Source organism: Phragmites australis, chromosome 10 (genome assembly GCF_958298935.1).
Source record: "Phragmites australis chromosome 10, lpPhrAust1.1, whole genome shotgun sequence".
In the NCBI taxonomy this organism is placed as follows: domain Eukaryota; kingdom Viridiplantae; phylum Streptophyta; class Magnoliopsida; order Poales; family Poaceae; genus Phragmites; species Phragmites australis.
In genome coordinates this window covers 30974181-30989419 of record NC_084930.1, presented here as the reverse complement: position 1 = coordinate 30989419, position 15239 = coordinate 30974181, and the positions used below count along the sequence as shown (strand labels likewise).

At 43.2% G+C, this 15239-nt stretch overlaps 1 protein-coding gene across 3 annotated transcripts; it reads left to right on the top strand.

The window, feature by feature from the left end:
* Positions 1-4995: 4995 nt before the first annotated feature.
* LOC133930696 (auxin response factor 16) lies at positions 4996-11952 on the top strand. Of its 3 annotated transcripts, none has more exons than XM_062377407.1 (13): positions 4996-5865; positions 6117-6229; positions 6317-6412; positions 6517-6573; positions 6659-6814; positions 6915-6999; positions 7248-7338; positions 7426-7590; positions 7671-7866; positions 8088-8226; positions 8710-10394; positions 11093-11283; positions 11411-11952. In XM_062377407.1, exons 1-13 carry the CDS (start codon positions 5820-5822, stop codon positions 11553-11555), a joined length of 3165 nt encoding a protein of 1054 aa, XP_062233391.1. In that variant the 5' UTR covers positions 4996-5819; the 3' UTR covers positions 11556-11952. The 3 variants fall into 3 exon arrangements, with proteins under 3 accessions (XP_062233391.1, XP_062233390.1, XP_062233392.1); XM_062377406.1 differs by having other exon boundaries at positions 6114-6229; XM_062377408.1 differs by lacking the exons at positions 4996-5865; positions 6117-6229; positions 6317-6412; positions 6517-6573 and having other exon boundaries at positions 6677-6814; positions 6898-6999.
* The last annotated feature ends 3287 nt before the right edge of the window (positions 11953-15239 follow it).

Sequence of the window (15239 nt, the reverse complement as noted above, 5' to 3'; positions counted from 1 at the left end):
TACGCACATAAAGTGTGCATCGTCACATGCCCGCACGTACTGCCGTACCGGCTACTTTTGCACACGGAGAAACGGATCCCAGATGCGAGCGAGAGACGTCGTCATCATCACGTACAAAGCTACTCCTAGCTTAGCTTTCGCAGGACCGGCCGGCCGGCCGGCGATACGACGTCGTGTGAGCATGTGGCCGCGGGACAGCGGATGGACCAACCAAAGCAGCTCAGTTATGCCAACTGCTTACTCCTAGCCCGTGGTCCTAATCCGTATGGCGCCCATGAACTCGATCGTATCTGTACGCGCAGCACATGGCGTTACCGGTGCCCGGCCGGCGATCTCCCTGACACCGCCGCACATGCCCTGCCGGGTCCCTGCTCAGCCGCTGCTAGACCGGCCTGTCCTCGACGCGTGACCACCTTGGCTTAATTAGCAACCAACGCAACCACCTTGGCTAATCAGGTCCAGATGCACGCACAGGTTGTCGGTGCACGCATGCTTTTGCCATGAAACAACGCGGCAATGGGGTTTGCGCGGAGACGGGACACGGGCGCCAGTTTCCCAGCGCGTGCTGGTGCACCGCCGGACACAACACATACGAGCGAGTAGTGCCTTTTTACTGCAAACCAGCGGAATCCTCGGACGTGCGTGCACATTGGCAGGAATCGTTGCATGTGTGACCAGATAAGTTTGACATATCTGGACTTAGAGCATCTCCGACCAAGCCCTCATATTTGACCCCCTATCCCTCTTATTTAGGGACTCCTCATCCAGATTTCATCCCCTATTTCTCAACGTGTTCCAACCGACCCCTCATATTTGACCCCCTATATTTGAATCATCTCTATTTTATTAATATCCGGTAACTCTCTCTCCTCTCTCTCCCCTCTCTTCCTCTCTCTCTCCCCTCTCTCCCAAATGAGGGGTTGGATGAGGAGCCCCTAAATGTAGGGGATGAGGGAGGAGATTTGAGGGGTCCTCAAATAAAGGGGGGTCGGATAGGGGGTCGGTTAGAGATCAATTTTTATCGTTTTTTCCTCAAATGTAGGATAGGGGGTGAGAAGAGGACTTGGTTGGAGATGCTCTTAGCTACCATATCTAAGTTTAGTCACATTATAGATTTTCAAATATTTTTTAAATGATTGTTATTAGCCACACTTTGTTAGCTACGGGTCTACACATCATAAATTCATTTTTTTAACTAATTTTATCACATATCTGATTAGAAATTTATTAACCATATTTTTTATAACAAGTCATACTTAATTAAGCTTAGACATGATAAATATAATTATAATTCAACTTAAATGAGAGTAAATTAAGCATGTGTTTGGTTCGCTGGATGAAGCCACCCAGAAGATGGCCATCCAACTTAAATGGTAAGGTACCTTTGGACAGGGCCCTTTTGTGGGTGTGTACATAGATTCCACTGCAAGTATTGGTGTAGTACAGCGCAGTGGTTATAAATATGATGACATGTCGGGTTAGTAGTTCTTTGAAGAGCGTAACAGAGATTAATAAAAGCAAGGGATGCATTATTGTTCATTGTTACCATCAGGGCTTGCCCCTAGAACAGGGGTTAAGAGTTAGTAGGAGGCACCAAAGACCACGGAACTGGTCTTCCATTGAGTAATAGTAGATGATTGGAGTAGGATATGCTAAAACTAACATTGTGTTGCTTCTTTGTAGTCCAGCTAGGCTCGCTTCGAGTTGGGGCTGTTGGGCATGTGGCAAGAAGCTTGAAGGAAGAAGCTAGGATTAAGATCTTGTTTCGTGCTAGCGCAGTGTATTATTATGCTCTAATGTTTGGCCGAATTATGGGGTCAATGATGGATCTTTGGTGCATGTTTCGTGTCAGCTTTGAGCTCAACAAAGGTCTATAAGCCGGACTTGTGGTCGAACTGTAATGTACTGACTCGAAGTACCATGGATTCCTCTGTTTTTATGGCGCACCTCAAGCTTCTGAATGCGAAAAAAAAATGTAACTTGTCAATGATTTCCCTTCAGAGTTTAATGATTGCGGGCTAATCTTTTCCCACATGTCGGCAATCCGTTAGACCATGTCCAATAAATTCACTTCGCGAAAGTATTTCCATTTCCTTTAATATTTTAACGGTTTCTCTTTACGGTTCTTTTCATGAATAGATTCTTAAGATCATTTCCTCGAGGACGAGATTTCTTCTACTTTTACTTTACGAATTTCTTCGAAAGTAAACTGTTGGAGATGAGAGAAAATAAAGGGAATAGAAATAAAGAAAGGAATCAGAAAGAAAACGAAATTAAGAGAAAATAGTTAGAGATGGTCTTACGTAGGAGCAAAACAATCTTTTTTTTTTAACACCGAGCTCCTTTTATCTAGGGTCTTTATTGAAGGTCATACGAAGGGTGCGACATCAGGGATCAAATTCTGATGGACTCAACAACACCCTACTGCTTTCTCACCACGCTCCTTGCATGTTCGCAGGAGCAAAACAATCTGGCATAAAAAAAGAAAAAACAAGTTGACTCTTGAAAAAAGTATAAAGAAATAGACGAGATCAATTAGTATCATAACAACATTCCTAACTATATTCTCTTTATTTTGTTATTTTTCTGATTCCCCTTCCTATTCTCATTCATTTTATTTTCACCCTATCTTCAACAACTTCACTTCAAGTGGATCCGTGAATAGAAAGTAAAGAGAATTATATGGTGAAAGAAATAGAGGTGAAAATCACTAAGTGATAGGAATCACGAAGTGAAACCGTTAGAATACTAAATAGAACGAGAATCCATTTACGAAAAGAACGAACTGGTGAAGGGATTCAATCGGAGATTGTCTAACTTCAATTAGTAGACAACAAGGCTAACAAGAGAAGAATAGATTAATAACATGATGCCATCCCAACATTGAGAATCAACATAAATACAGAACACGATAGAGACATAACCTGTAAGGTCATTTTTAATAGATACTCTAAAAATCCATTCCTTATAATAATATTACAGCATCCGTTAACACTATTACAATATCATCTATTTTTTTTATCTTCAACAGCTATCTTATTTTCTACCTTCTATTACTCTCCTTCTTACCTCGAACCCATACGTATACTCTAGAACCAGTAATACAGACTCCTGTTTCCATCGACAAATTTGCCGATCGCTGCTGCCACCCGTTTCCCTGTAGCACGAGAAAAATCGATTTTGCCGATTCCGCTGGACACAGATGCGGCGTCGTCGAGCGGCAAATCCCATGTCAACAGCAATACTGTAAGTAAACCTGCTGTTACTGTTGATCCCATTCAACCCCTAACCGCCAACGATTGGTGATGTCCGTTAGAAAGATGTCTCCCAAACGACATTCATATATATATACTCAATCAATGAAATGAACAACGATTTTCCCGTTCGATCTAATAGAATTCGACTACTGTCTATTCTCATTCAATACCTGCAACGGGCCACCCAGTTTCTTGTGGTGGTAGCAACTAGCAACTCCTCAAACAGTGGCCAAGAAGCAGACATTACTCCTACCAAAACCGGAGTAGGAGAGCATTCAGCAGCTCACGAAAACCAGCTCACGAGAACTAAGAAACATCGATTCTCGGGTCAGAGCGCTTCTGCACGGGACGTCACGGCCTTGCACGCACGAGGGACCGCGTGAGACCGAGGCAGGCGCACCGGAGCAGGCGCGCCACGGCACCATGGTGATCCCGTCCCACCTCGCGCGCCCGGCTCTGGGAGCCGCGAGCAACCACGGGCGCCGCCATGCGTTTGCGTGCTCTGGTGCGCACGGGACGGCAGCCGGCAGGTGGGGGCTACGCGATTCGTTGGGCGTGGCGCGTGCCGTGTAGCTGGACATTGACTTGGGCGGCGCGAGCGAGGGACTCCGGGTCCACGGGGAGCGGCGCGGGCACGGCGCTGCACGGGCCGGGCGCGGGTTCCCGAGGCCGCCGCGCCGTCCGGGGAGGGAGACGAGCGCCGTCCGTCCTTCCCCTGGCCCCGATCCTGCGGGGGCAGATCCAAAAGAGATCTCTTCCCATGTACTGCATCCCAAGTAAACAAGTTTTGTTGTACCCACTCCTCCTAGTTTATGCCTAATTAAGAGGCGTATCAAGTTGTTACTCCCGTGTAGTGACGACTCAGCCGGTCAAAGCATACACAGTTGTACGATGGCCGGATGACGGTCTCGTCCTCGCCCTCATCATCCATGTTGCATGTGCCATGTGGCCTTGTCCACTTTAAGTGTTTTCTTGGAACGCAATATTCTTAAAACGCAAAAATAAGAAAAAAAATAGAATTAGAGTTATCTAATAGTATTTTGAATGACCGTATATAGATGGAGCGTAAAAAAAACAAAAGAATCAGAAGAGAGAAAGACATAAAGTAAGTTTTATAAGAGGTTGGATCTCATGTTAGAAATCCTCCAAAATTCCTATGAAACAAGCCATTTCATAGGAATTTCATAGTATTTCTAAATGTTCATCCTTCATTCCAAATGTCTTCATAGAATTTTTTTTCTATAGATTTGAATCCTATGAAATTCCTACGTTTTTACTTTGTTCCAATGTTCCAAAGAGGGCCTAACTTTTCAAACATCTTGGTACAACTGTGCGCCATAATTATCTACCGGTAGCCTAGTTATAGCGCAGTAGCACGTAGGGATTTCAATTTTATTTTATATTTTTTATAGTCGAAAAAAAATCAAAATTTGTGAAATTTTAATTATTTTTTCTCTGTGGGTCTTACACGTTAATGAAAAAAATTGGAATTAGATATTTTATTCGGCTCCGAATTTTCCATAATTTCGACGGAATTTAGTCTGGTGACACGTGTCTCCAAACAGATCTAGCCAGACAAAGCGAAACGAACTCGACGCGCCTGCGACCGATCGACACCCACATCCGTTCCGTGCGCCACTAGAGCACGCCGCTCGTCCCCCTCCACACTTTCTCCGTGCGCGCCGGTGTGGCTTGTCGCGCGGCGCAACCATCCACCATCGCCATCGCCACGCCGCGCGCGGCCGCATCGCTCTCGCGCCGGCACGAGCGAACAAAACAGCCGTCGCGATCCGCCCTTCTTGGCACAGCACGGGCCCGACACGGCCGCGGCCGCGGCCGCAGCAGCGCCCGACCCCAACCCACACCCACCCGCGTCGCGGCGCCAGTTTTTTTAATCCCCCGCCGCTGCCGCTGCGCGCGGCACGCCAGCGCGCACGAGCCGACGATCCTGCCGGCTGCCTGCCTCTTCTACTACTCTTCTCGTCCCGTGCGCGCTCGAGCAAGCCAGCGAGGAGACCCGCCATCCGCGCGGCCATTTTTTTACCCCGCCCCTGCCGCTGCCGCCGCGGCACATCGCCAGCCCGCCCCACCACCCGGCTCCGCGCCCCCCGGCCCCTGGCCCCCATTTTTTAAACCCCCTTTGTCTCCCTCCTAGTCATCCTCCTTCCCCTCGGCTCCCAGTCCCAACTCCGCAGCTCCCCGTCCAACGCCGCTCGACCAACGGAGAAACCGCGGGGACTCGGAGGCCTGGTAGTCTTGGGTGCTTGGGAGAGCTGACGGAAGCTTCAGAGGGCGCCTGAGTGGAGGCGCTGTGGATGAGCTGGCGCGCCGGTACGACGGCGACCGGGTGGTGGGCAGCGAAGATTCATTCGGCGGATTACGCTGCTGCCCACCTTGCACCTCTGCTGACCCCGCATTTTATACTCCGAACTGCCTCGTGCCGCTCACTTGGGCGCCTTCCTAGCGACTAGTTATTAAGTTCATAAAAGGTGGCGGTGGGAAGAGAAGGGTGTTGAATATTCGCGTATCCGGACAGGAGATTTGGATCGGGATCTCGGCGGGATGAAGGATCAGGGATCGGGCGGCGTCACGCCCAGCCCGGCAGAAGGTGAGATTTTCCTTTCCCATGCTTGCTTACAGCCCAATTTCTCGTGGATTTAGGTCACTCAGCTTAATCATTGCTGGATTCAGCATCTTGGCATGATTCATGGTAATCACCATTGAGGTGTTCTGCATTTGCAGTGAGTTCCAGTGGTTTGTTGCAGCTAATCGTAGTTCATGGCTCTCATATGAATCTTCCTTACTTGACCGTGGTATGATGCAGTGTAATGATTGGGTTTGTGTGCATTTGCAAAGCAGGGGAAAATAAACCCATCAACTCCGAGCTGTGGCATGCTTGTGCCGGGCCCCTGGTGTCATTGCCGCCGGTGGGCAGCCTCGTCGTGTACTTCCCGCAGGGCCATAGCGAACAGGTGCAGCATTTATCAGTTTACTGCAGGAACGAGCTGAGTCACCGAGTAGTTTCTGAAACAAAATCTTTTTTGGTAAATCTTTGTTAGGTCGCTGCTTCAGTGCATAAGGAGCTGGACACCATCCCAAGTTACCCCTCTCTGCCTTCTAAGTTGATTTGCAAGCTTCTAAGCCTCACCTTACATGTATGTCGGTGCTAGTTTTCCCCCCATGTAGTCTAGCTGTATCCATTCTTTTTTATTTTTTTCTATTTTACTAATTGGGAACATAAAACATATTTATTGTGCAGGCAGATTCTGAAACTGATGAAGTTTATGCTCAGATGACGCTTCAGCCTGTAAACAAAGTATGTGAGCGGATCTTAAAATCTTTTTTGTTGCTGTTTATCTTCCATGACAATGAAACACCTTTTTTTCTCTCTTAACATCTAGTATGATCGAGACGCAATGCTGGCATCCGAACATGGTCTGAAACAAAACAAGCAACCAACAGAATTCTTTTGCAAGACATTGACAGCAAGCGATACAAGTACTCATGGGGGATTCTCGGTGCCACGCCGTGCAGCCGAGAAGATATTTCCACCACTAGTATGCAGAGTTTCTTCATAACATTGAAATAATTTTGATATATCTATTAATTTATCAGATGCAACAAATACCTGCCTTACCAGGGTAACATGTTCGATAGGACTTTACGATGCAACCGCCAGCCCAAGAACTCATTGCCAAGGATCTGCATGATATTTCTTGGAAATTTCGACACATCTTTCGAGGTATGCAAATTGCTATGCACAAAGAGTACATGCACATGAACTTGGTACTGCATATGAATATACTTTTGTCACGCAGCTGTGGTTCAGTGCCAGAATTTTTTATGGATCCATTGTTTTTCAGCCCTTTGCAGCTATTAGCGTTCCAACTTTTTTATTTTTCAAGAAAATTTGAAATCTATACTGGGACATGGTGTCTAATCAACCAGAAACGCTCTGTACTTACCACTCTACCGTACCTGTACATGCAGGTCAACCGAAGAGGCATCTTTTGACAACTGGTTGGAGTGTCTTTGTCAGTACAAAACGGCTTTTAGCTGGCGATTCAGTTCTCTTTATAAGGTAACATCACCAAATTCATAAATTAAAGGACCTGTATATCTAAAAAAATCACAAGTAACATGGATCCTACACATTTTCTTTTTTCAGGGACGAGAAATCTCAGCTTCTCTTAGGCATACGGCGTGCTAGCAGACCCCAACCAGCTCTGTCATCATCAGTTTTATCAAGTGACAGCATGCACATAGGAATCCTGGCAGCAGCAGCTCATGCCGCTGCAAACAGTAGCCCATTTACTATTTTCTACAATCCAAGGTATTTTAATTGTTAGTTGTATCTTATATGTACTCCCTGCCAACAATTATGACAATTAACTCAAACTATTCTTCGGATAGGGCAAGCCCATCAGAATTTGTCATTCCTTTAGCAAAATATAACAAGGCTTTGTACACACAAGTGTCCCTTGGAATGCGATTCAGGATGCTGTTTGAAACAGAGGATTCAGGGGTTCGAAGATATATGGGCACGATCACAGGCATTGGCGACTTAGATCCAGAGCGGTGGAAAAATTCTCATTGGCGAAACCTTCAGGTTTGTCACTCATCTCTGTTTTTTTCTTATGTCTGTAGTGATATCCATGTAATTCAGCTACACTGAGTAAGAAATTAGCTAGAACAAGAAGTTCAAAGTAAACCCTGATACTGTACAAGTGTTTGATAAGATTGGCCGTACACCGCTTGGAAATGATATTTGAAGACTGTATCATAAAGGACAGCAGTTTCACCTGACTTCATCTCCCTTTTCCAAATTAGGTTGGTTGGGATGAATCAACTGCATCTGAGAGGCGCACCCATGTTTCAATATGGGAGATCGAACCAGTTGCTACACCATTTTATATATGCCCACCACCATTTTTCAGGCCAAAACTTCCTAAGCAGCCAGGAATGCTAGGTATGGATACAACTATTTAGTCAATGCTATAGGTATGGTAGGAACTGTTCAGGAAATAATCCAATATGTAGAGATTCTCAAATTTACGCCTTCTAATCCTATTTTAGTTGTACTTTTGTTGCATTCATTAAGTGGATTGACTGGCAAAGTGCCACACCGTGAATTTAAGTTGGATTTAAATATGTTTCCTGAATAAGTCACTTCTTTCTTGTGTATAAATTTGACACATCAATTATCAGCAAGAAGTGTGGGCTACTTGTTGGGCATTAATAATATAGATCGCATAACCACACAAAACTTTCTTTCGAAATTTGGTTGTTAATTGTTTTGTATAAACTCGGTGTTATTTGTGAGCAAGAATTCTGGCCTACTTGTTTGCTATCCTTGTGTATGAACTTATTTCTTGATCAACTCTCAAGCTAATTTGCACTGTTTCTTTCTTCTGAAGATATGGTTCATCCTCTTATAAAATGAATCTTGCAGATGACGAAAACGAGGTTGAGAGTGCTTTCAAAAGAGCTATGCCATGGCTTGCTGATGACTTTGCTCTGAAAGATGTCCAAAATGCATTATTTCCAGGCCTGAGCCTAGTTCAATGGATGGCTATGCAGCAAAATCATCAGATGCTAACAGCTGCTGCCCCAGCTGTACAGTCACCATACTTGACCTCTAACGCATTGGGTGTGCAGGATGGGATGAGCACTGTCAATGAAGACCCAACAAAAAGATTGAGTATGCAGGCCCAAAATATTGGCTTGCCTAATATACAGGCTGGTTCAAAAATTGATCATCCTGTAAGTACCTCTTTGGCTCAACGCCAACAGCAGCCTCATCATGTATTGCAACAACAGCAGGTCCAACCACTGCAGCAAAGTACTGTGATTTTACAGCAACAGCAAGCCCAACTGCTGCCGCAGAATGCCATTCACTTGCAGCAGCAGCAAGAACAACTCCAACGGCAACAGTCACAGCAGTCGCAGCAGTTGAAGGCTGCAGCATGTCTTCAGCAAATGGACCAGCACAAGCTGAAAGAACAACAGCCTTCAGCTGGACAAGTTGTCTCGCAAGCACAATTGTTAAACCAGATTTTGCAACCATCTTCATCTCAGCTACAACAGTTAGGTTTACCCAAGTCACCTACCCAGCGCCCAGGATTACCAGGTTTAACGACCGTGGGTTCTTTGCAGCAACCATCATTAACTCAGACTCCACAGGTGCAACAAACAGCAGACTACCAGCATGCACCCCTACAAAGTCAGCAGCCGCAAGTACAACAACTATCACAACCAGAATTGCAGCTGCAGCTGCTTCAAAAGATTCAACAACAAAATCTGCTATCTCAGCTGAACCCACAACATCACTCCCAGCTGATGCAACAATTATCTCAGAAAAGCCAGGAGATTCTCCAGCAACAAGTTCTTCAACATCAGTTGGGCGGTGCTGATGCTACGGGTCAGCTCAAGCATTTCCAGCAAGCACATTTAAACCACATCACAGGATCCCTGACACCGCAGCAGCTTGTAAGATCTCAGTCAGCACTTGCCGAGAGTGAGGAACCATCAAACTCAACAGCTCCATCTGGCAGCCGTATCTCACCAATAAATTCGTTGACTAGAGCACACCATGGAAGCAGAAATTTGCCTGACGTGCCAACAACACCACACATTGATCACTTACTTCAGGAAATTCAAAGCAAGTCAGATAATCGAATCAAGAATGATATGCAAGGTAGTAAAGAAACGGTCCATGTATCTAATCGACATCCTGCTTCAGATCAACTTGATGCATCATCTGCTACCTCTTATTGTTTAGATGAGAGCCCACGAGAAGGCTTTTCTTTTCCGCCAGTTTGTCTGGATAGCAATGTTCAAGTTGATCCAAGAGATAACTTTCTCATCGCGGAAAATGTAGATACATTAATGCCCGATGCCTTGTTGTCAAGAGGGATGTCTTCAGGAAAGGGTATATGCAATCTACCTTCTGGACAAAGGGATCATAGGGATGTGGAGAACGAGCTATCCTCTGCTGCATTCAGTTCCCAGTCGTTTGGTGTGCCTGACATGTCTTTTAAGCCTGGGTGTTCAAGTGATGTTGCTGTTACTGATGGTGGAATGCCAAGCCAAGGTTTGTGGAATAGTCAAACACAGCGGATGAGAACTTTCACTAAGGTTGGTTACTTGGTATCATTTACTTAAGAATGCTTCTATTATGCATCCTATATATATATGCACGCACTCAAATTGTGGAGTAATCTACTCTTTTTTAAAAGTATATTTGGTGCAGTCATCAAAGCTGATCTTATCTGCTGCATAATTTTCAGTAATACTAATTTGGACATCTTCCTGCAAATTTCATGTGAAAAGACGTCTTTATTAACTAATATACAGGTGTTATGGACATTAGTAGAGTACTGTTTTTAGCTCAGGTGCAGAAAGTTGTTTGGATCAAGGAATATATATTTGCATGCCACCCTGTAGTATGCATTCCACGTAAGGGATAAAATGTCACCTGATGCAAGATGGCCGCAGACCCACGCCGAGTGTCATTTTTCTGGGTCACAAACTAGAGGGCAACATGTACCTAAAAGCCCCGATGACCAATTGTCACGTCATTCCATACAAACAGCGATCAAGTTTTGAAGTGTTTTGTACTGTTCTAGATAGGTGTGCAATAGTATTCTCAGTCTCCAAGCCTATTTTGGTCTAGGTCTCAATATCCTGTTCAGCAGGTTTTATTCAGTTATTTCTATGTGCCAAACTGAGTAACTGACAGCTAATGGTGCAATTGGCCAACAATGATCATTTACTTCCGCAGCTGTCATAAATTCTTTTGTAACTATCATAACTTTTCTATTATATGATTGAAGGTTCAAAAGCGTGGATCTGTGGGGAGATCAATTGATATCACACGCTATCGAAATTATGATGAACTTCGGCATGATCTTGCATGTATGTTTGGTATTCAAGGACAGCTTGGAGATCCATACAGAACTGATTGGAAGCTGGTCTATGTTGATCATGAGAATGACATCCTCCTTGTTGGGGATGACCCCTGGGAGTAAGTTCCTTCTCATGGATCCAGTATTGAAGTTCTTTCATTTCCTCCCCTCGCCTCTTTGGTACCATCCTTACCATTATATATTTTTAAGCTGCCCCACTCATGAATTGGAAATCTTGATCTGCAGGGAGTTTGTAAGCTGTGTGAAAAGCATCAAAATATTATCATCTGCTGAAGTACAGCAAATGAGCTTGGATGGCGACCTCGGTTGCATCCCTCCACAAACGCAGGCCTGTAGTGCTTCTGATGATGCAAATGCATGGAGGTCATGACGTAAATACTAATGTGCCTCTTACCATTGTTTAAAAGATATCGAGAATCAGATAAAAGATTGAATACACGCCTTAGGCCTATAGCCATCTGACTAACAATATCGGTGAAAATACTTCTGGCAGAAGTAGTTCAGCAAACTGCCTTATTTTGGAAGTCTTGATGCTTCGTTCCACCAAAATTGGGTAATTGCTCAACATAACCCGATTAGCTTCTTTTTCTTTTTGGGGATACTAGACTGCTTTGAATTTGATAAGCTACCTTTTTTCATTGGGACCTACATTCATTGTAATCTTACAAATTGTTTGATTATCATTGTATATATGTATTGTAAGAGCATCTCTAATCGGTCCTCTATATTCGACCCCTTTATCTTCATATAGCGGTTCTCTTTATTCATACTGATCTCCTATTTCTTGATGTATTTCAACAGACCCTCTAAATTTGATCTCCTATATTTCTCATCTATATTTTACTACTTTCATGTAATTACCATATTAATTCTAATGGATATATTGCTAACAAATTTTGACCAGCATCTTTTTTTCTCGATGCCTTTTTTTTTTCCAATAGCTGCTATTTTTTTTTCTTCCTAACGGGTATTTTTTCCCAACGATTATTTTTTTTCTTCCTAACGGCTATTTTTTTTCCTAACGGCTACTAGTTCCAACTCTACATATACCTAGCCAGTTCTCTGGTTGCTGCTATTCACCAAGTCTTACTCCTTGTAGTTCTCTTTTTTGGTCGAAATGAGTCATCGTTTTCTAGGAGATTCATCGTCGTTGTCGGAAGATAATGACGATGAACTTATTCTTGCTACACTACATTAAGCACACACTCAATATGGGCTTATAAATGTTGCACGATCTGGCAGGATCTGGCAGTTTTGTGCCTAGACGTTAGTATATCAACCGTAATAGAGAAGCGCTAGACATTGGAGGCTATACGAAGACTACTTTTTAAATACTTCTACTTATGATCTAACTTTCTTTCATCCCAGGTTTGTAAATGGTATATTTTTGTTTGTTCATCATTTTTTTATCTTCTTACGTTCGATTGATTCTTATTTCTTTCTTCAGGTTTAGAATGGCTTGTTCTCTATTTCTTCGCACACTGCAAACTGTAGAATAACACGATGATTATTTTATGCAGAAAAGAGATAGAAACTGATATCTTGGGTTATCTTCTATAACATTTAGGATGCTAACTTATAGAGTAGCAGTAGCTAACTTATAGAGTAGCAGTAGCTGCTACTGATGGTTATATTTGGATTAGAGAAAGTACTACTATAGAGTCTTAAAAGATTTGTGAAAGCTATTGTTGAAGTCTTCGGTGATGAGTATCTGAGATCCCTAAATGATAATGACACAACTAGATTACTTATAATTGGAGAACAAACGGGTTTTGCATAGGTTGCATACAATGGAAGTGGAAGAATTGCCCTGCAACATGGCAATGTGTGTTTACCGGCCATGTACACGAGCCCACCATTATTTAGAAGCCATTGTTTCACACAATCTTTGGATTTAGCATGCCTTCTTTGGTTTACCAGGGTCTCATAATGATATTAATGTTCTTCACCGTTCATATCTGTTTGTAAAACTAGTTAAAGGGTACGCTCTAGAAGTGAACTACACCGTCAATAGTCATAATTATACATTGAAGTATTATCTTGTAGATGGCATATAACCTAAATGAGCCACATTTGTGAAGCCAATACCATCTCCACAAGGGAATAAGAAGAAATATTTTACAAAAGCACAAGCAACAGTGAGGAAGGAGGTGGAACGAGCCTTTGTAGTTCTGCATGCCCGTTTTACCATTATTCGTGGACCAGCATGATTTTAGGATCAAGACACACTAAGATAAAATAATGATAGCTTGTATCATTAAGCATAATATGATCGTTGAAGATGAGCGAAATATAGAAGGTGACAACCATTTCGATGGAATGAGAGAAGTTGTGATAGTTTCTCATCATCCTACGCTTGAATTGCAAGAGTTCCTTCGAACTCGTCAAGCCATTACTAATAGGGAAACTCACTCACAACTTCGTGATGATCTAGTCGAGCACCTATGAAAAAATATGGAGGAGTGTAGTATATGTAGTTGTACCAATATATTTGCTACCTATCATGTACTATTTTTAATTAAGTATGCACTTGTAATAATGTAGTCAGTACCTATTATGTAATGTTTTTAAGTATGTATGTAGTTGTAATAACGTATGGTAATATATGCAGTTTTCGTATCACACAACAATATCGGTCATACAACAAACATAATAGTCCATACAACTAACATAGAATTCGTACAACACACTAAAAATTCATACAATATACTTAAAGTTCAAACAAAATACTTAAAATTCAATATATGAAGTAGCTCAATCCGAGCCTATGCTAGACCGCCGAGCGATGATCTCATCCTGCAATCTCATATAGCATAGTCGTTGTCACTCACTCATACCACCGAGATCCATATTCATCATCTTACCATCTTCAATCCTTCTCCTTAACGCAATATCTTGTTTTTCAGTTCAATCTTTTTCTTCTCAAGTGCAAGCCTTTGATCATAGCGCTCTTTTTTTGCAACCTCTTTCAAGGCTTCTACCTCTTTCTTCTTAGCCTACATATTTTCCAACGCTTCCACGTAAATATTATCTCTAGGAGGATTTGATTTTTACCTTGTCGTTGTCGCTCCTTCTCCACCTTCTTACCTCTTGGCCTAACCACGAGCTCTGAAGTATGACCCTCTCCATCACCCTCTTGATGACTCTCGTTGGTCTCAGGAGTGGACGATAGGCTTCTCGTGGCAGACACCTTCTGTTTTTTCTGGACGCACTTATCCTTCCACTTTTACTCGTGCTGCAAGATATTCCAACAATTTAACAATCCGAATGATCTGCTCTTCGAGTCTTTTGACTTATACAATTCACATGCATGCATTAACTACACATGTAAATATGCCTTATTAGACTTGCACCAACATATGAAATGATAATCAAATAAAGAAGAGAACATTATACTTTATCTTGCTCTGTCACCCTGCTTTGCCTCATGTTTTGACTTAACATCCATAAAACTGGTTAACACCTTCTAGTATGACAAACCAACGGTACTTGAGAGAATTGAAATTACGATCAGATGTAAAGTCCTTGCGCTCATGAAAATAATTCGTAATTCTTTGCCAATACGTAGTATGAGATTGTTCGTTCTCTTGTATAGCATCCAAACTAACTTCTAAGCATGCCGACACCAACATGTTGTCTTCTTTTATACTGATTTTTTTATCTGGCCTTTTTTGCTTTTTGGATGCACCGGCTTCTACATGTGGCAGTTGTTGCTCCTCAGGTGAGCTTACAAATTGACTATCATCCTAGTACAGTCCATCCATTGTTTTCAATGTTTTGCTCACTCATTAATTCCAAAAAAACCATCCATTATTTTAACCTGCACTCGCATAACAAAAATGGTATCATGATACTAATTTCTAGCATTGCAAGATATAAAGTTAATCAATTTCTAACACCGCAAAGTTGTATCATGGCACAAAGGAGGCCAACCCCCCCCCCTTTCTTCTCTCCCAGCCGGCCTCCATCTCTCTCCAACCAGCCTCTCTATGCCGGCCCTCTCTCTCCCAGCCGGCCTCCCTCTTCTTCTCCTAGCTGGCCTCCCTCTGTGTCG